General features: G+C 44.6%; 1 protein-coding gene across 7 annotated transcripts in view; it reads left to right on the top strand.

The window, feature by feature from the left end:
• Positions 1-22,860, top strand: part of ASRGL1 (asparaginase and isoaspartyl peptidase 1) — a 339,793-nt gene that overhangs the window by 273,456 nt on the left and 43,477 nt on the right. For all 7 annotated transcript variants that reach the window (XM_085610928.1, XM_085610930.1, XM_085610926.1 and 4 more), the window contains exon 5: positions 3,341-3,459. In XM_085610928.1, the coding sequence (XP_085467054.1) occupies positions 3,341-3,459 (119 nt within the window). The remainder of the gene's footprint in view (positions 1-3,340; positions 3,460-22,860) is intronic.

Here is a 22,860-nt window from a genome sequence, read left to right as displayed (position 1 = left end):
ATTTGCACTTTTTACGTCGCCACTTTGTACAAACGTTCCTTTTATGTTGTCATTGTAACTACGAGTGTGTAAATGTTTACATTTTTATTTTGCACTTCCTGCGTGGCCCTCCATCACAGTTCCAAAACATACATACAGAAATAAATTAAGTGAATGAACGTCAGACCACAGGGCTAAGAGCGGTGTAAAAACAATAATGAATACTGCTGAATACTCACAAATGTTGCAATACAACTGTGTGCACTCTCAGTGGCCATCACACTAACTCTCAACTAGGAACACCTATGTTCCTACTCCAGCTCTAAACCTGTGCCTGTCGAAGAAATGCTATACATGCAGATTTTGGAATTTGTACATGTAAATTTATGACACATTTTTACACACTTGAATTTAACTTTTGGTGTCCAACATGTCCTGTCATTTTGGCTCAAGGCCTGTATATGGCAAAGTATCATATTGTCCATTAGGTAAGCCCAGTTTGGAGCACATAACGTACATAGAAGGATGACCCAAAAAGCAAAAAATTCCTGTAATGTGCTCTGCTGTGTATTTTTCCAAAACACCCTTTGTCCATTAATGACCTATTAGCATCTAATTTTATTTTTTGTTGTTATTTCTATGAACACATATCAGATTTAACTTATTTGTGCACTGTAAACTGTTTGACAAAGCAAAAAAAAAAATAATGCATTCACAATAATGCATTCACAATAAACTTGAGCTTTATGTGGTCTCAAGCCAATTTAAAAAATGACAGTGGCCCTTGTAAGCCTAACAGCATTGATATTCTATAAAACGGACTTACTTTTGGAACTGTATGTCCCTGCGATGTGAATTTGGTATAATGATGGACAAGGCACATCAAATATCGAAATCTAAAACTGTGATATCAGTAGGATAAAAGTAAGCTATTTTGATAAAGTGGCCTTGCGAATATCTACCAGTGGGGAATCACCCTTTCATGGATTCATATGAGAAGTAAACACACGTTTTATACGTGGAAAAGTACTTTTACAGTTGATAAAGTAGAGTAGTAATTATTTTGCTTTGTGTAAGAAATCTGCCTTTTCTGCGTGTTCACCCCAAATTTTATATACCTTTTGATGAACCCTATTTTATTGATGGTTTTTCGACTATGCACACTGGGACAGTGTTGCTCGGTGCCCAGTTTGTGTTCTGACCCCTAAAACATGGAGAAATTGGCTATTTAACGTTCCTCTAAGGCCATAGTTTGTGATGTGGAAATACACCCATAGCATGAAAAGGTAACTGTCATCTGTGGACTGCAGCACTAATTGTTCCATCCACTAGTGTGACAAAAGAAAATATGGCTTGAGGCCTACCATTGTAGCCTGACTGCTGCAGTATAAAGCCTGTAGTGCAAATTGTTAAAATAACCCTTTTTAGCAGGTAAAAACCTCACTTTTAAATATTTGTAAGTCACCTCTATGTAAGGTAGCATGCATAGTATTTAAAAGTGGGAAACCTGAAAAAGCTATATTATCATGTCCTTATAGTGGCAAGGCCCAAAAAGCTAGTTTCACTGTGGTAGATCTAGCTGTACTATGTAGAAAACCAGAGTGCTGATTAAAATATTAATACTGGTAAACTGGGAAAGAGATCAGCTAAAAAAATAATTAAACCACTATTTTATTAGTTAATAAACTTTCAAATCAATGATGAAGGCAGATTGTAATGACGATTAAGAGATTAAGGAAAAGTAGCTTTTAGAAAGTTACCTTTTCCCGGTCTGAAGCTCTTGGAGGCTAATTTGCATTAGCTGTCCTGCATTAGCCCAGCCACTGATTCACCTTGAATTGTTGTGAAATACCTCTCCGGAGCATATAGTAGGCAGACCTGAATTAGTAGTGATGACTCCTCTCAAAATCACTGAACATCTAGAGTTGGGGCTGTGGGCATCCTGTGACACCACACCATCAGATCCTGCTTGACAGGTCTATTGAGCCACATGTAACACTTGGGGCACACTTGAAAGAAAGGGACCAGAATGCAAAGACAATTCTTTTGGGTTGCTGTGGGTTACACTGCCTGCTTCAAACTGGGTTTTAGTGTTAGATGTGGAAGGGTACTTGTGATTTCCCTATGACACTACCACACACTTCCTCAATCTCAGAGTCCAAGTTTAATGTGGCCGAAGCGTATTGCCATCTTGAAAGTTCTCTGACACGTGGCATTTTGGACCCGTTTTCAGTAAGGCAAATAGGAACTACTGACAATATTAGTATGATTGTCCATATGAATATTTACCCAGTGTTTAAGGAGTCAACCCCGCTCAGTAGCTTGTACCAGGTATAAATGCGGCACCCTCAGGCACCCTTTTCAGAACTCTTCTGGGCCCAAAGAAAAACTGGAAAGGGCTGGACCTGCTGTCTGTGCTCTGAGAGTAGGACTGGAGGACTGGACCAGCTTCCCCTTCTACACAGGACAAAGAAGTGTACTCCAGGGGTTAGTTGACAGGCCTTCATGGACATTATAGGCTGGCAGGAGCCTTTTTCCTAAAGTGCCTAAATGACGTGGCAACTGGTCTTAGACATACTTTACTGTTGGCCTGATGTCAGGAAAGTCTCAAAGTTCCCTCTCTCTAGTACCTGGGGTCTTAGAAGTTTACATGTGTTGCCTGCGACTTGAAAGACCAAGTCAGAAGGTAAAATCTTTACCTAGAATGAACCTTGTTGCTATATCTGACTCACGCTCCATCGTGGTCAGCCTCAAATTGCACCTAAGTACTGGTCCTACATGACCATTGATGATCACTGGTACTTTTTGTCTAAATGTTTTAAGGATAAAAGTTCATATCTCTGGTTCCCCTCATTAGATTGGTGTCATTTTGTTTAAGATTTTCTCTACTTTTTCTCTATTTTTATTACTAAATACTTGACCTAAAGTTAAGCCTGTCTGCTTTGTGTGATACCTACCAGAGGGCTAAGTTCTGGTTAATTTAGTGACTTTTTTGGTTCACCCTGACCCAGGTTTAGATTATTCTTTGAAATGGGCAGTCTCCCTCCCCCAATATTTGTAAGCCTCTCAAATACAGCTCGTCTCAACTCTTAAACATGTATCATGCTTATGGTAATCAGGCTTTGCAACAGGGAGAATCTTAACAATAATTTTGTCTTTCTGTTTCAATTTAGAATTAAATATGACAAACATATGTTAGTAAAGCTGCATGTTGGTCATTGTTGACTTTTCTTGATTACTCTGTACTTTAAAATCATGCTCGTCTTTCAGTTGCATTATCTGCTGTCCACAAAGATTATTTATGGAACCATGTTGTCATATACATGTCTTAACCAATACATTTTTATTTTTGTTTTGCCAGTGGGCTTGGGACAGTCGGTGCAGTTGCCATCGACAGTGCAGGAAATGTTGCTTGTGCAACATCAACAGGAGGACTGACTAATAAAATGGTCGGAAGGGTTGGTGACACTCCATGCATAGGTAGGAGCCATCATATAAGAAACATACTGATCAAAGGTACTAAGAGCTGCCAAGTGGACATTAAGCCTACTGTCCATCTTATAACAAAGAACAGGGATGGATTGACCACCTGACTAGCCCCTGGACAGTTGCTTTTGGCAGAGGAAGGAAGTGAGAAATTTGAATGACTATATGAGTGAATGTCATTTGTAGAGAGCAATTTAACCGAATAGTGTCATTCTGATTTGACACTTTGAATGTAATTTCACTCCTTCATCGATCTAGTAACTTAACCCTTGGTCATATTGTCTGTGCAGTTTCCAAAAGGGGCCAGCTTAGAGGTCAGATATTTTCTACCAGTAAAAATATGCAAGCATTGTTTATCTTCACCCACCAGTGTAAAGCCAGATTACTTGACCATCTCACTGTTCCCTTTCATCACATGGCGCTCCAACATTCACCTTGTCACCTTTCTAGTCCACACCATGATGCCCAGTAGCCCTCACTGATAATAACAGGGCAGGAGCACATCACAGTTGGAAACCTACAGTTAAAGTAAGAAACCCTTGGCTCCTGAGACTGAAACATGCACCAGCAGCCACTTTTCTGCTCCAGCCCCAAGATGTCCCACCAGTCAGATGGAGAGCAGAAGCCTCTTCCTGTCAAAAAGAAAGTGAAATCAAGAAACGTCCACTTGTTAATGGTGACATCTTTGTTTCATCATCCCCCACTAAAGCTAGCAGCCAATTAGAGGTATTCTAGAAGAGATTGACCTATCTGGCATGCACTTCCATGGTGAGGGGTACAAGGACTTTGCTTAGTTGGTTATGCATGGGCCAGAAAGGGTATTGAGCCAGGACCAGTGCTGTTGCGGTAAACCACCACAATTGCATCACATTCCATGCACCACTCCCTGTAACCATACTCACACCCAACCTTTACACACATGCATATAGACATGAACAGCAGACACAAAGCATCTTATCCACATCCTACTCACTAGTTAATTCAGACATCCAGTAATACAAACCTTCCAATTCTTTCTCATCACTGGTTACTCTACAATTAAATATTAGTCTGATATAGCCAACTCCATCATGCAATACAATCTAGATACAGTCTTCACCAAAGATATTCTAGCTCAGACCCTTTTTCACTCAACCCTAGATGTCCTCGTTCCTGCCGGCTGCAACATCCTTAACTCTTCTTGATTGAGGAATGTAAGTTTCACACCTGACACCAGCCTCCTTTAGTCTGATGTACTGACCCCTGCTAATCCCAACAAGAGCTTCTCTGAAAAAATCCTGGACCTCATCATATCTGCCTCAGCTCTACACGCCCACATTCCACAAAGACTTCAACCTGCCTGGTCATGCAAGCACTAATACAATGAAAGAATCCTTCTTTGCACTCCTTAACACCAAGCAGCCTCACTAACCTACTTTCTTCAAAGAGAAAATACCCATCCTCCTCATTACAGCCTCATTCTCAGTCCAGTGTAAGCCCTCCATATTCCTGGATGGAAATGGTCACTTTTCCTACCCTATCGTTCACGTCAATGCACTAATGTCAGTCAAGATAAGACAAACAAAGATATTACCCCTTCAAGGCCTTACCATGAAGGCTACCTTTCAAACTCTCCGCAGTCCCAATTGGATGAAAAATACTGTTTAACGTATAAAACACTGCCTTGAAAAGCCATGTTGAACTAAATGCGTCTTTAAAGCATTATTCTCTAAACCCACACCTCTGCACCACAGTACACTCAAGTGATCCATGCACAGGCATGCAAAGGAATAGTTAGACCAATTACATTGATGGACTCATCCAACTTGAAACACCCTGTTAGCACTTATATTCCCCATTACCTTAGCCAAAGCCAAGTTCTAGAAAATCACCATCAACAAAATGGCTGTTAAAAGCAAATAAGTATTCAAGCCTCTCAAGCACTGAATCAGCCCACTCTGACTCACCGGTCCAGAATTCAGACAGGTGAAATGCCATCAACTTCCACTTCTCCAAGAAAATAACAAACCAGAAGTACTACAACAGCACAAAACATCAACTCTGCCTTCCTCCCCACTGCTCTTACCCCTAGCAGGCAACCTTCAACCTCCTCTCACAGGCGGAACTCATCTACTTTTTCAGCTCCCTCAAGGCCACCTTCAACAGAGATTTCATTCTACTATCCTTGTGAAATGCTCTTACTCCCCCCTGTGACACTGTCAGTTTCTCAATTGGCTAAGACAGCTTTCCAGACAGTCTCATAGCAGGAAATATTGTCTCTCTGTTGAAAAAACCTACCCTGCATCCAGAAGATCCCGATAGTTACTGTCCTGTCACATATCCACCTTTCATCAGAAAAACTATCAGGGAAGCAATATCAAAATAATTGCTGGACCGTTTCATGAAGAACAGCCTCTTGTAGGGCTACCAGTGAGGCGACAGACTGTTCTGCATCAAGGAGATTGCCACCCTTCAATTAACTGACTCATTGTCAATGTCACAATTGGCTTCTGACTGTGGATCCTCCTTGAAATCACTAAGGCTTTCAAGCCACCCAACCAACTTTATTTGATCCACACAGTGGAAACATGCTTTGGCATCTCTAGCAAAGTCCTACAAAGGTTGTCCTCTTATCTCTCTAACCATGATCAGCTCCTCTAGATAGTACATGATCCAAGAAACATTGTGCCTCCTTTGGATTCCAATAGGGAGCAATCATCTTAAATCTGGATCCTTTTGGATCTCTACTGTCCAGCAGCAGCATTAAGATACATCAGCAGCTGAAGAAACTGTACCTCGGAATTTTCTTGACTTGTATCAGTAAGGGGACACAGAGTCTGGCTTGTGCTAATCCAGAATTGGCTGTCCAGTGCATCCTAAAAGCTTAATACAACAAAGACAGAATTCCTCCTGATCATAGACCACCCAGATTTTCCAAAGATTCAATCTTAATTATCCACAAATTCAACCTGGGGGTGAACCTAGACGGCTTTACCTCTCCTTCAGCTGACAGTTAGTGAAAATCTTTTGATTTATCCTCAATGCAGACCTCTCTTTCAAAGAGTACACAACCAAGAAACAGAGACAGCATAGTATCCGCTTTCCTATCTGAAAAAGGTGAAACCATACCCATCCAAAATAGATATCAAAATGATAATGCAGGCATTATTTCTTTCTCACCTTGACAAAGGCAATGAAGGACCTTAAGTTCCTCATGAGTTGGTAGTGGAAGATAAGATGTTGCTGATAGAGGGGGAATTAATCCTAGAAGGCCTTGTGCATAGTAGCTTAAAGTTTATGCTTTGCTGGACTTGGAGTGCCTGGACAAATGCGATTGCGTGGTCAGCAGCCAGTATAAAGGACCCGTTCCAGAAAGAAGATTAGGTAAAATGAGACCATGTGCGGAAAGTGGTGTAAATGTGGAAAGTGTACTAGCTGGCAGTGCTGAGAGTATGAAGTGGGAAAAATGGAAAAGACTTTTCAGCACAGGGGATAGCAGGCAGTGCATAAAGGGGGCAGGGCTGGGGAGGACCGGGAGCAGAAATTGTGTTACAGGGGAGCCTCTGGAGGTAGGATTTGAACCGAGTTTGCAGTATTGAGAGAGGTGGAACAGTGGATACATTTGAAGGACTGGATCTGTTGAAATCTGTCTATTAAATTATAGAATTAAGAGTCCAGTGTCATGATAACATCTGTGTCTGATATTCAACAAAGCAGAAACTACCTGACTCTTAAAAAGAACACCGGTGTTTGTAGCAAGTTTGGCTGTAGATACATGACTCCGAGATTGAAGCTTATTTGTTGCTTTCCTGGACCTGACTGTTCTTCTCCTTGCAACTGGATAACAATCACTGGGAGTGGTAATTCCAATGGCTGCACCACACTTCGTTGACTGACCACAACTAATTGCCCAACACCCAGGTTTACGAGGACCTGGTCCCGACTCAGCCAAGTCCTCTTCAATCATCAGGTAGCTCACTGTAAAGAATGCTGACAGGAAAAGGGGTGATAGAAAATACATCCTCACAATTTTGCTCACAGTGCAGAACCACAACGAGTCATGCAGCTTATGCCTCGTGTTTTGCTTAAAAAGAAAACTCTAAGGTACTGAAGAGAAAGGCATTTGGCGCTCCTCGAGATGTAGCAAAAAACATCTTCTGAGAAGCCCAACATCTTCAGTGAACAGGGCGTGCCTGGTATCAAGAAAAAGCAGACGAGCTCCTCTGGCATACCAGTGGTTCAACTGACGCACAGTCCCTAGCCTTTGTCCTCGACTACCACTAAGGGAAAAGGTCAAGAGTATGTGCCTTCGATGACAACACTGACAAGATCTCACATGAGATACTGAGGGCCGTGACAACTAACCCAACACCAAGCCATGCAGCAAAGCCGCACCCACCCAAAAACAGAGGCAGAGAATAACTCCTATGGCATCGGGCCCCAAGCAGGCCGAGAAGTCCTTGGCCCACCACCGCTTTTGGGCTCTAGACGTCTTCAAGAAAAGGCACCAGAGCTGAGCTCCTGATGAAGGGCATCGAGCTGCTACACCCATTGACTTCATCGTGACTGAAGGACAGAGAGCATCCCTCTTCAGAGCTGAAATTGATGGAGAGAGCACTTCACAAGAGTGCCAAGTAGACACCAAGGCATACGAGTCCAAGACAGCCATGCTTCAGAGACTAGCAGAGGAACTCTATGCCAACCAAAAGTGTCATACACCCAGAGAAAGGGAAAATTTCATCAAGGCTGTCCCACAAGAAACTATTGACCACCCTCCCTACAATTTCTAATAAAGGGAGACTATTAAGGAGAAATCTGTGCTTGAAAGGCAAGGCTATAATCCCCCCCCCCCTGCCAAAACTTCTCACACCCTGGCAGTCACCACCACCGCCTCCTCCTCCAAATTCTCCATGGCTATATTCAACACTTCCTCCTCAAGAATCTCCTAATAGGTAGTTTATTCCTTCTCCGACTGCCCTTATGATCCACCTGCTGGGGCATGGGACGTAGATGAATACAACAGCGACCTGGCAGAAGATCCAGATCTCAAGTCTTTTCTAACCAAAACATCGCCCCCTCCAAAGATAGTACTGCACATCTTGTAGTCATTCAGAGGGGGCTGCCCATCACCATAATGTCAAGGTGCATGCCGCCACAGAATAAGGATGATTTTTTGGTGGAGACGCTTTCAAAGGCAGAACACAATATCCATTCCCTTACTATGCTCAAGGATATCATTATGTGAAACCTGACCACTTCTAAGGACTTAGGCAGAGCCAAGGTGATCATGACATAGGTAGAATCCAGTCCAAACTGCCAGACCAGGTCCTCCTGAACCAAAACACAAGCAACACAAGACTGGTTTTGCCCTGATCGGAGCTCTTCGGTCTATTGTAGCTTGGTTCCTATGGCACAGTGAGCACTGGACCCCCATCTGGGCATACTAGTCACACTTTAGGGGATCAGCTGAAAAAGCAGTAGGGTGTTGGATGGGATGCTATCATTAATCTCAGCCAATGGCAATCACCCAGGGCCTGGATACCCTCGACAATCAGCACTCTACAAATCCATCTGTACATTACATTACATTAGTCTAGTCCATTGTTTTCACCCACCATGGCACCTCAGTTTGGACCCAGGCATATGCAAATCAGCCTTGACCCTGCTTTGATGGGAACAGTCCTGCCCGAACTTCCAGGACAGGGCCTCGCTGAGCTGTAACACAAACAACCCAAGACCAGTATCGCCATGATTAGAGTTCTTCAGTTGGGTGTAGCTAAGATTCATTCAAGCATTCCATCCTTCACCTTTTTTTGTACTTCAGTGTGACACAGTAAATGGGACAGGTGTGCCCAGACATGGGTCCTGTGTCACGGAAAACTGAGTTATACCTGGCTGATGAGCCCATTGGTTGGGCCTTTCATCTTGGTGACATGACTTTCCAAGGCATCTTTACTTCTCTTCACCCCCGCTCCCGCCCACTGAATCCCTCCAACTTTCAGCAGGATAGGCACATCACTTTTCCTAGAGCTCATTGCTATTCACCCGGCTCAAGAAAAGACTTCTACTCGCTTGGCCATGGCAAGGTGGTTATTGTAAGGACAGACAACATGACAGTGATTTACTACAGGGCTGCACTAGCACAAGAGTTCTGGCACAGAATAGTCTGCAACAAAATTCATCTCCTGGCATTGTACCTTTGTGGGGTTGGCAATGACTTTGCAGACCGGTTAAGCAGGATGCATCAACAAGTTCATTATCAAATGGGAACCCCACCATCAAGTCCTGCACAAGTGCTTCCAGTAGTAAGCCCAAGCTTCGCCTCCACACCAACAGCGGCTGCTTCCAGAATAAAATGGTGAATTGGTGGGGCAGCGCAGAGGCAAATAATATATATTTTTTAAAACGCACGTACTTGCTTCTCCCCTTGCCGCTCCGTCTGCACAGCTCCCAGACTCGCCACCCAATCCAGATGCTCCTCTTATTATGTGCGAGTAGCACCTGGATTGGTCTGAGCGGCCTGGTTAGTCGCTCATAAAGGGACTGCGAGCCAGTGCCATTTCTCCACCCAGCTGTATTGTACAGCTAGATGGAGAACTTCTAAGTGCACATCTGTTTGGCTGGCCTAACCAAACTGGCATGCACACTTACAAGTGCCCTCCACTTCTCCTCAACAGTCCCTGGCTGGTGTTGAGAGAATTGCATGGCCCCACTCGTCAGCATTGACTGCCAGTGAAAAGTAAAATGATAATAGAATTGTTTTATTATCATTTAATTTTTCATTCTCAGTGGGGCATTGCAGAGGAGCAGCTGCTGCTCCACGCCCACAGTCCATGAGCAAGGTCCCCTGGGTGAAGTGGTCAGGGATATTTGTCGAAGCTTTACACTCAGCCCCTATGTGATGAAAAAGATGAGACAGTTCTACATGACCCTCATTGTGGTTGCCTCAACTTGGGCAAGACATCCCTGGTCCTCAATGCTTCTGGAGATGTCCATCAGTCCCTACTAGAAACTTCTGGTGAGGCCAGACCTTCTCGCATGGCAGCATGCCAAATCCTTGCACAAGCAGCCCAAACAACTCAACCTAGCGATCTGGCACCTGAGGTCTTAGAGTTTTGCTTTAGCGAGTTTAGAAAAAGAGCATTACACACCTTAAATTTATAACAGGCACATGTATTGTATTGATGGAACTAAGTCTTTCTGCAAACCTAACCAACATTTTGTTGTTTTTGCTAAATCCTATAAGAATCCCACTCAGTGCTTAGTTTGGTACAAAAAAAAAATGAAAAGTGCCAGGGCTCTCATTAGGAGGCCACTGCAGCTTGTACCACACATTGCCCCTGCTATGCTGCCAATGACAGTAACAACACAGCTACTATTGATCACACTCCTACAAGTGTGATAATTCTGACTATTTCCGGCCCCCAAAGCTATAAGAATGGCTTGGGCGGCACATAATAGTCATTTTTAATGTATATTGAATTAATAATTAACTGTTGTGGTGATCTATAAATTAGCCAGACAGCACCACCTGGTGGCAGACTGTCAGAAGCGCCAATGTTGACAATTAAGTGCCTGTGCCAAGCACCAGAATACACCGACTCAAACTAAGCTCTGGTCCCCCTATTTCTAAGTTAGGCATTGCAAGGTGCATTTTCAAATGCATACTAATTTGCTATGCCAAGGCTAAACGTATACTTCCTGCATCACCAGGGTACACACTACTTGTAAAAACTGAGTCACTATTGGGTGTATACTTCTAACCCTAGATACCTCACAGCAGAATATTCCCCAGGCACAAGACTGAATCCGAAAACATTTCTCCAGGAATGCTCCCACACACTTTTAGGTGGTGTCATGTGTTTCTGTGCTCAACCATACTGCGCCAGAAGTGACGGATCAGAACTGCATATATTTGACCTCTCTGCACACTGATGCAGCTCTGAGGTCCTGCTCCCAATTTGGTTGTCCTTCTGACGACTTCCAAACTAATTCCAATGTGTTAGGAAACTATGGCCCCTCCAAAAGCAACAGGTTTCAAACCATGCCATTCTTGTCAAAAGCAGATATCAGTCATGTGATGTTTGGACTCGAGACACTACTTAAAGTTGTGCAATAAATCTGCCCTTGTGTACCTAAAGGCAATCCAGGAGATAGAAACGAAGTTGGGTATAGTCAAACATATAAATCAAATAAAAGAGGCAACAATTATATCAAATCCTTTTCCAAACATCTTTAGCACAAAGTCCAACAATCCATACATACTGCTATACTTTGATTGTTGGACTTTGTTCTAAAGATGTTTGGAAGTGGATTTGATGTAATTGTTGCATTTCTTATTTGATATATATCTTCCTATGTTGGGTTGTTTGACAGCCAGCATACAGAGGTCGGCAGTGGTCTGATTTAATAAAGGGACTCGCTGGTAGTGTGGTGCATTGTTCTTTAGCTGTCTAGGCATTTTGCTATATTGCCAAATATAAGAAGAAATCACAGCCCTCTATTAATTCCTGCTCCCACTCTAAATCACAGGCCCAGACTTGATCTGTCTTGCAAGGCCATTTCCGCAAGAGGTCAACTTCAGTTAGCTCCGGAAAGTCCAAATCAAAGTACAAATGCAAAACAAAATGAAGGGGGACTCAACTCCTTCCTGACACAAATAGAGGGTGTTACAATGTCAGTCGGTTTTCCTGTAGGTCCCCGGATGGGTAGCAGATTACCCAACTGATCTTGGTGCACGCTAAGTTTCCTGAACCATTGACAGTAATGCAGTAGATTGAGGCCTTACTGCATATTTTGGTATACCTTTGGCTCCCTCTGATGCACCTTCAAGCCCCAAGGCACCACAGGGACCTCTAGTTGAGTTCCCAAATGCGGATCCAACCTGTGGGACGTCTGACTCCCTTGGGATCCAGTCCATGCCCCATACTTACTCTGGTACAGTCTCCAAAACCTATGCCGGGCCCTTCCACTTTGACACCGATGCCTGTGCCATCAGCACCCGAGGAGGATCCAGTGCTGGTTCTAATGTTCGACACCTAGCCGACTCTAGCAACTGGTTGTTATACAGCCTGATTCTGAGCCCGCACTTCTACCAGGACATATGTTCCAGCAAAGGCTCCATTATCTTTCTGGGTCTGACTGTAAAGAAGGTATTCTCCAAGTTGGCGATAATGATGGTATACAGTTGACAACTTTTACAGAGAAGTACAATAGGACAGTGGGCTTGATACCTGTACTGAAACTACTTGGACCACCAATAGAAGTGAGTGTATCATTTGCAGCAGTAGTCCAACAGACAGCTGAGACCCTGGATTTACAGCTGCCCTCAGTCGATACCAAAAAGAAGGCCCTTATGAAAATTGTGCAAACTGGGCCAGCTGCATCTGAGCCCTTGTTTCCATTTAACAAGGCCCTCACAAATCCTAGTCCCTGCCCACCAGTGAATTGGCAAGTGGCCAGGTACCACAAACTAGCTCCAGGTGACCCTGATTTTCTTACTAAATACCCTACTCCAGTGAGCCCGGTGTTTCATGCTTCAATCAGTAAGGTAAACCCCAATTCATTCCCTACATCTCCTCCAGATAGGGAGTCGAAGATTATTGAGGCATCTCATCTGCTAGCCTGGCATCACAATCGATAAATGTAGCTTATCGGGTTGCTGTGCATATGCCCTCTAAGACATGGCCAGCGAAATCTTGTCAGTGGTCTCCGAAGACCTTAGGGCTTCTTTGGCTGAGACAATTTATGATGGACAAGACGCAGCCAAATATGTGATTAAAGCTGGCCTAGATTCTCAAACTTTCTGGTAATGGCGGTTAGCACCAGTGTTGTGCCCCGCTGACATGCGTGGATATTTTCCACAGTATTTTCTGGAGGTGTACAAGACTCTGTAATGGATATGACCTTTGATAGCTCATGCCTTTTTCAACACTTCTTCCAAGGGTGGCTCTCCATCATGTCCAGCAGATGTGTCCTGCAAATCATTCAGCATGACTATGCCGTAGCCTTTCTTTTTGCCCCACCAAACCTTTTATTTTTTTTAACTTGTTTTTATTTCGGTACATAAGGTGCATAGATGAAGTTGCAGACGTTGGTCAAATACTTGCTGCGAAATGGAGTGCAACCAAGATGTTAAAGGTGCTGCTTATCCATATTAAGTAGAATAAGAAACAATGATACAATGATCAAAGAAAAACATAACCATTGACAACTTGGCGCACGCCCAATATTACTCCCAGATCGGAGCAACTTTTAATAGAGCACCTGCCCATTCTGATATCATATGTGAAAGTGTTACTTTCCAAAGGTGAGATCGAGAACTTTCTGGACACTAAAGAAGAGAGGATTGTTACAATGATTCCTTGTGCTGAAGAAGGACCAGGTCTCAGCCCTATTTTGGAGCTTTGACCTCTAAAGACCTTTCTGCGAAAGGACAAATTCAGAATGCTCACACTTTCTCATACCTCAATGACTGACTGTTGAAGGCATGCTCTATGCAGTCAGTCGTAAACCACCTCCAGATAATGGCAAACCTGCTGACATTGTTGGGGCTCACAGTCAAATAGCAGAAGCTTCAATTCTTTTGAACTATTCTGGATACCGTATGGTTCAGGGCTTTCTGTCCAAGACATTTGGGCTGTTATCTCAGTGTTTCAGCCTCTGTTCTGGATCTTGATGAGAGCAGCCTGAGGCTGCATCCTCCTTGTTGATTACTCCAGGTGGCACATGTGGGCTCTACAGTGGAATCACAAGTGTCAGTGAGCTCAGCATCTTGGGAATCTGTTGGATGCTATCCAGATTTTAGAGGAGATAGCTCACGATCTGCAGTTGTGGCATTGACAGTGCATCTGCCCTACACTACATTATTCCCAAACAAATTGGTGGTGAGGACTCGGGCGGCCTGTCATGATGCACTTCAACATTGGGAAATCCATCACCCTGCCACCATTCTTTTACTCCACCACCCCTTGATTGAGGAGGAGAGGCTTAATCGGTTAGATGCCAAAAGAGAAATTAAGCTTTTATATTGATTTTAACAAAGAACACCGGTTGAACGATCATCTTTATGTGGAGTTTTGTGGTGCGAAGAATTGACAAAGCTGTGAAGAAGAGGAACCCTTTGAGGTGGCTAGTCCTCTGCATTAATGTGCGCTACACACTACTCAACAAGCAGCCACCAGAAGAGCCCATTTCACCGAGGTTAAGGTTTCTACCACTACGTTAGCACACAGAGTGCCTGTCCTAGAAATCTGCCAGGCTGCGGCATGGGGATTGGTGCATTTGTTGAGGAAGCACTGCTGCCTTGACAGCTAGGTCTGGTGGGAAGGACATTTCGCCTGCTTGGTCCTGCTAGACTTTTTGGTCTTTGTCTACTCCACAAACCCTCCACCTAGCTAAATACTGCTTTGGTATACACTCTGAGGTGAAGAATGTGTGGTTAGAAGTATCTGTCAGGTGAACAAGTTCCTTACCTTCGATAACGCTCTGTTCGATGCATATGAGCTGTAGATCGCATACTTTTGCATAGATCGCCATCTGGTGTTGGGCTCGGATGTTTGCACTTTGTTATTGTAGAAGTCTTTGTAGTCACGAGATAGGTGACTCCTCCTTTGGTTAATAGTGCGCATGGGCATCAACTCCATCTCCAGATAGTTTTTTTCCGCCATTGGGTTCGGATGTGATTTGCTGCGCTCCGGGTCGGTGTCGTTTTCGATTCCCCTTCGACGCGCAAAGCTCTCTATTGTTTCGATTGCGATCGACGCATATACAAACTCCAACGAAATCTTCGAGTCCGGTCATCGACGCGGGCCGTTGAGCCGATCGATGCCATCAACCAGCATATGGAAAGCACTCCATTTAAAAAATGGAAGTGTGGAGCTAAATTCCCAAACACAGATCTCCACAAGGTCTGCAACCTTTGTCTCTCCCCAGAACACGAGAGCCGACACTGCCAGGCCTGTGATTCTTTCAGGTCCAAGAAAACTATAGGTGATAGCCAGGCTCGACGTCATGAAATGTTGAGATCAACCGTTTCGGTGCCGGACAACATCTTCGAGGCAGGCCCCGATGATCCAGAACCAGAGACAGGAGATGAACAAGCCAGCTCCTCCGAAGCCGATGAATCGGACTCAGAAGACTAGACGATTACTCCAGGTCAACGGAGCGCGAGTACTGATGTCAACGCCCCTGCCCTGAAAAAACACAAGGCTCCGGTAACACCTTCACCTTCGGGTCTGGGTCGCCACTGTGACAATACTTCAGAAGCTCCGCCTCCGGGCCCGGCTCCGAAGTCTACAAAGCCTTCAGGCAGCTCTTGATCGAGCCAGCCACACCACGGTACTGGAAAATCATGTTCGGCACCAAAACACAAACCCAAGGTGCCGTCGACATCAGACTCTTCGGCACCGAAAGAAAAAACCAAGGTACCGCCCACACCGGACTCTTCTGCGCAGAAACAGAGTCAACCCAAGGTTTCGGATCCAAAAAAGCTGTCCAAATCTTCGGAGTCGAAAACTCCACCTAAGCAGAAGGACACAAAAAAACCCTCCTAAAGCTAAAGATGACAGGCCAAAACATCACTCGGAGCCTAAGTCCTCGGCACCGAAAAAAGAACTGTTTCATCCAGATCCACCGCATCCGAAGCAAAAAACACTCCATATTGACCCCATTACCGGCCTCGTCACCTCTATACCACCTAAAAAGAGGAAATTGGACACCTCAGAAACACCGGAGATACCCTTAAAGAAAAAAGACTCAGCCACCTCACCTATGAGGACTTTCTCTCCACCTCCACAGCTTCCAAGCATAACACTCTCTCCAGCACACTCGCCAGTTCCTCCTCTTTCACCTGCACCACAAGATGATGATGATGATGATATAGGGGGTGGGGAGGAGGACATAGACCCACCACATGATCATGGCGATACTGACGATGACACGCACAGTATCACACCTCATGACTCTTGGGGTGATTATAATGTCCCAGATGTATCTGGGCCAGATGTATATCCCTCTAGACCATCCCCTCCAGATGACAACGTAGGGTTTGCGCAACTGATAAATAGAGCTGCACAATACCATGGAGTTCAACTGCACTCAGACCCTCTGGAGGAAGATTTTTTAATTAGAGACCTTCTCACAGCCTCAAAAAACAACAAATACTCTCCCTATGCTAAAAGAGATGATTAAACATGCCCCTGAGGTTTTTAAAGATCCTGTTGGGGCTAGAGTGCTCAATCCTAGAATTTAAAAGAAATACAAACCAGCTCCAACCGTTCCAGCTTACATTAAGGGTCAACTCCCCCTGGATTCATTAATAGTGGCAAATGTCCGTAAACAGGCAAATTCCCAAACCACAGGTGATGCCCCTCCGCCAGACAAAGAATCTAAACTATTGGACGCATCAGGTAAAAGGGTTGAGTCACAGGCGGCAGATTTTTGGCGTATTGCCAACTCACAAGCTTTATTGGCGCGGTATGACAGGGCTCACTACGATGAGCTTGAAAAGCTCATGCAGTATCTTCCAGACCAATATAAGACCAAGGCAAATGATCTCATACAAGAGGGAAAGTTGATTACAAATACCTCTATTAAATGTTCCCTGGATGCAGCAGATACAACATCCCGCACAATTAATACAAGTGTGTTACTACGCAGACATGCGTGGTTACGCATATCTGGTTTTAAACAAGAGGTGCAGTCTACCATCCTCAATCAACCCTTGGATCACGAACACTTGTTTGGACCTACTGTGGACACATCTTTAGAAAAGATGAAAAAGGACACAGAAACAGCCAAATCTATCGGAGCTCTACAGGCAACAACTAGTAGAGTTTCTTTTTGTTGCTCCTCTTATAGGGGCGCCTCCAAAACAATTGACAAAGAAAACACCTCTTCCACTTACAAAAGCCCCCCTCAAACTTCCCCTGACAGAGAATATTTTAGAGGGACTTACAGAGGCAATAACAGAGGGAGAGGACGTGGTTCTAACACCCGCAACTCCCCCACCACAAAATAGTGACTTCCCTCCACTACCCCCAGACCACTCCACTCCGGTCGGGGGAAGACTATCACAGTTCCTACCTGTCTGGAATTCCATCACCACAGACAGGTGGGTAAGACAAATTATCCAGTATGGTTACTGTCTGGAACTCACTTCCACCCCTTCCCCGCATACCTCCCAGACAACGTCCAGTGTCCACAGAACATCTCATGCTTCTCAAGCAGGAGGTTCTCTCTCTCTTGCAAAAGTATGCAATAGAACCAGTTCCCCTACATCATCAAGGTTCAGGGATTTACTCCCTTTATTTCCTAATTCCAAAAAGGACGGCACTCTCAAATTAGACCTCAGACTGTTAAACATGTACATACAATCCAACCACTTACACATGGTCACGCTACAACAGGTCCTCCCGCTGCTCCAACAAGGCGACTTCCTTGCCACTCTAGATCTCAAGGACACCTTCTTCCACATTCCTATTCACCCTGCTCACAGGAAATACCTATGGTTCGTAGTGGACGGATAACATTGCCAGTTCAAAGTCTTTCCATTCGGAGTCACAACAGCACCCAGAGCCTTCACAAAATGTCTCGCAGTGGTAGCAGCCCACTTAAGCAGACAACACATTCATGTGTTTCCTTATCTAGACGACTGGCTCATAAAAGCCAAGTCACGCAGCGATTGTGTACAACAAACACACAACACAATCCAGCTGCTGCACAACTTCACAATAAACCTCACCAAGTCACATTGCCAACCGTCCCACACCCAACACTTTCTAGGTGCAACAATAGATACTTCCAAAGCCCTTGCATACCCCAATCCAGCCAGGATAGCCAGTATGCAAGCCCTCATAATAAAAATTCAACCGCAACACTCCCTACCAGCTCAAGTGTTCATGCAGCTAATAGAGATGATGGCCCCTTGCATCGTAATTGTCCCTTACGCAAGACTCCAGATGCGTCCATTACAAGAATGTCTAGCACAACAATGGAACCAAGCTCAACTTACAGATCTGGTGTTGGACAGCCGCACATATCGCTCTCTGCAATGGTGGAGCACACAAAATCTTTCCAAAGGGCGGCCGTTCTTAGACCGGGTTCCACAAATAGTGCTAACAGCAGCCGCATCACTCACCGGCTGGGGAGCTCATCACTTAAACCACACCATTCAGGGTATGTGGACCCCTCAACAAAAACTCCTCCACATCAATCACCTGGAGTTACTGGCCATATTTCTTGCCCTAAAGGCTTTTCAGAAACATCTCCTAGGCAAAACTGTCCTCGTCCGGACGGACATGACAGCAATGTACTATATACAAAAACGGGGGACACACTCTCTCTACAGCTTTCACGCCTAGCACAAAGCATTTGGAGATAGGCCATTCCTCAAAAGATAGATCTCTCACCAGAGCATCTACCTGGAATACACAATCAAATAGCAGATCTGCTCAGTCGTCAACAACAGCAGATTCAAGAATGGGAACTTCATCAGCAAGTTCTTCATCCATTTTTTCAAATGTGGGGCCACCCAGACATAGATCTGTTTACCACACATTTAAACACAAAATGCCCAAACTTCGTCTCCAGGCATCCACACCCATTGTCCAAAGGGAATGCGATATGGATGAACTGGTCAGGCAAATTTGTGTATGCTTTTCCGCCTCTCCCACTCATTCCGTTACTGGTGCGCAAGCTCAAATAACAGCCTCTCAAAATGATCCTGGTTGCTCCAACATGGGCCTGACAACAATGGTTCACAACACTGCTAGAACTTTCACTAGTTCCACACCATAAGTTGCACCTTTCTCCAAAGCTTCTCACACAGAACCATGGAGAGATAAGACATCCAGAACCAGCTCAACTGAACTTAGCGATCTGGCTCCTGAAGTCTTAGAGTTTGGTTACCTTAATCTCCCACCAGACTGCATGAAAGTCATTAAAGAAGCTAGACGTCCTACCACTAGAGCATGCTATGCAGCTAAATGGAAAAGATTCGTTGTTTACTGCAATAACAACACAATCAATCCATTAGATGCTCCAACTCAAAACATTATCTGTTATCTACTGCATCTACAAAGATGTAATCTGGCATACATATCCATACGATTACATCTTGCTGCTATAGCAGCTTACTTACAAAACAGACAACACGTATCACTGTTTAGAGTACCTCCCATCAAAGCATTTATGGAAGGCCTTAAAAGGATAATCCCTTCCAGAATTCATCCCTCTCCAGTATGGAATCTAAACAATGTCCTTACTAGGCTCATGGGTCTCCCATTTGAACCTTTACATAAATGTGAGTTACAATTCCTCACATGGAAAGTAGCTTTCCTTGTGGCCATCACATCTCTCAGAAGAGGGATTAAACTCCAGGCTTTAACCACACAAGAACCTTTTTTGCAAATACATCACAACAAGGTGGTTCTTAGGACTAACCCTAAATTCTTCCCTAAAATAGTTTTGCCTTTTCACCTTAACCAGTCTGTTGAGCTCCCAGTCTTTTTTCCTCAACCAGACTCAGTGTCAGAACGGGCTCTTCATACGCTTGACGTCAAAAGAGCTATTCTTTACTACATTGAAAGGACAAAAACTTTCAGGAAAACTAAACAACTTTTTGTAGCTTTCTCACCACCACATAAGGGCAATCCTATATCAAAAGCTGGAATTGCCAGGTGCATAGTTAAATGCATCCAAATATGCTACCATTCTTAGGAAATATCCCCATGGAGGACATTTGCAAAGCCGCAACATGGTCTACACCGCACACTTTGACAAAACACTACTGTGTAGATGTGCAGGCAAAACAACAGGCTAGAGTGGGACAGGCTGTACTAAGAACACTTTTTCAAACTACTGCAGCATATACAGGTAGCCACCGCTAACTGGGTATCTGCTGTATAGTCCATGCAAAAGTATGCAATCTACAGCTCATATGCCTCGAACGGAAAATGCTACTTACCAGTATGCATCTGTTCTTGGCATGTAGAGCTGTAGATCCACATACGCCCACCCGCCTTCCCGGGCACCTATATGTGTTGCAGTACTATCTTGCTTAGATACATTACACATGGACAACTTTTCTATTTGTAAGTAACTCCATCATCACCCTTTATGGCAAAAACAATCTGGAGATGGAGTCGATGCCCATGCGCACTACTAACCAAAGGAGGAGTCACCTATCTCGTGACTACAAAGACTTCTACAATAACAAAGTGCAAACATCCGAGCCCAACACCAGATGGCGATCAATGCAAAAGTATGCGTATCTACAGCTCTACATGCCAGAACAGATGAATACTGGTAAGTAGCATTTTCCTTTCTGATGGAGCCGTAGATTCCTCTGTACTCTCCCACCTGCATTTTCTGTGGAATGGCCTATTTTAGCATCCATAAAGCTCCCAAATAAGGAATCAGCACACTGGTACCAACAATTGTTCAACCCCGCATCAGAGGATGTGGAAAGGAAAAAATAAGAAACTGACGTCAGCATCCAGGGGCGGTGTTTAAATGCGGCTCCGATCTGTCACTTCTAGGGCGGTACATTGCCACCGAGTAGTGTGCAGGAGCATTGCTGGAGAAAAGTTTTCAGGTCCAGTCTAGCTCCTGAGCGGTGTTCCAAGGTGAGGAATCTGCATTTGTAGTATCCACCAGAAAGAGAGTTCATCTGTAAAATAACTACCTGGTCAACAGCACACACATAGTTGAAACATTACTGCGTGATTGTACTAGTTCATCAACAAGCTATGGTTGGCCAGACTGTGTTAAGGACTATTTCAATGCCCGCCAGCTACGGCTGGGAGGAAACTGCTTGAAAGACAATGCAAAGCATGTGTACCTACAGACACAAATGCTACAAACTGAAAATATTACTTGCCCTGTAAGCATCTTTTCATAGTGTGTAGTCATGTTGATTCACTTCCAGCCATCCTACTCACTAGAAGTCTTAATTACGCACTATTTACCAAATTTTAATGCACCGGGCACATAATTCTTACTCTGCACTCCACTTTCACCCAGTAAGTGAAAAACAATCTAAGTTGGAGTATGTGCCCATTGTGGACTAATGGAGAAGTCACACAACATCTGCAGGGGTGGCGAATTCGTATCTCCCGACGCCTGAGACATCTAGATTTCTTACAAGGGCAAGAGGTTTTAATTTCTATTTTTTCCAAAGGACAAGTAGACAGTCTTACTTTTATCCGACACACAGCTGTTCAACCCTATTGGTCACAACCAGTTAATAAGTAGGTCTGAGCAGTTTATTGGCAGTGAAAGGGTCAATGCAAAAGCTGGGGCCTGCACTTTAATTTCCCCAGAGCAGAAGAACTACATGATGTAACTGAGCTAAAAGTTGCAGCTCCGTATAGAACATCCACAGCACTGTCAGGTAATAGTCTTTTTGCTTTCTCCCCAAGGCTCTTGTGAGGCTTCCAGGCACTCCCCTGGTCCTTTCATTTTCTACGAGCATGAGAGGAACAAGGAGCTTCTGCAGCTCCAGAACACTCACATCACTTGAATGTAAGAGGCTGCCTTATTGGCCTCTCGGCTCCTGCTCTGACTTGAACCTTGTGACCCCCTGCCTTTTATTCTGTGCTTCACCCTTGGGCCTCATCGGCCCCAAAATCCCTCCTCACCCTCGACTCCGGGGGCTACAGTAAAGCGCCATGCTTTCCCTTCTCATGCAGCTCCTGCACAACCCTTCTTTGCACTTTGCCTTTCCTATATACCTTATGTTTCACCCGGTGCCTGTACTTGCTAACCCCACACCATCCCCTTCTGCTACCCGCTCTGACTGCCCTGACCCGCTTCCCTTGGCCTCTCATATCTTACATCATCCAGGGCTTACATCAAAGCTCATTAGTTTCCCCATGCGGAATTAATGCAATCATCAGGCTTACCCTCATTTCTGTCCTTGCACTGGGCCCCTCGTCTCACTTTGTGCGTGCACCAGGGGCATCTGAACACGCCGCTGTAGCAGCTACAGCAGCTGTGGAGTTCTTGATGGGCCTCTTCTTTCTGCAGGTCCAGACAAAGGTTCATAATTGACGTGAAAGTGTGGATGGATATTTACATGGATGAATGAGTGAAAGGATGGATGTAAGGATGGATGTGTGAAAGAATGGATGGATGAGTGCAAGTGTGAATGAATGGGGTGAAAGTGGATGGATGATTGAAAGGATTGATGGCTGAATGAATGGGTGGATTGATGGATGAGAGAGAGTGGATGGGTGGGTGGGTGTGCGGATGGCTGGGTGGAAGGATGGATGGATGGATAGATTGATGGGTGGATAGTTGAATGAAAGGGTGGGTGGAGGGATGAGTGAAAGGGTGGATGGATATGAGGGAAAAGGAGGATGATGGGGTGAAAGATGGAAGTGCAGATGGATGGATGGAGGGATGAGTGAAAGG

This window comes from Triturus cristatus, chromosome 6 (genome assembly GCF_964204655.1).
Source record: "Triturus cristatus chromosome 6, aTriCri1.1, whole genome shotgun sequence".
NCBI classification, from domain to species: domain Eukaryota; kingdom Metazoa; phylum Chordata; class Amphibia; order Caudata; family Salamandridae; genus Triturus; species Triturus cristatus.
This window is presented reverse-complemented; position numbering and strand designations above follow the sequence as displayed.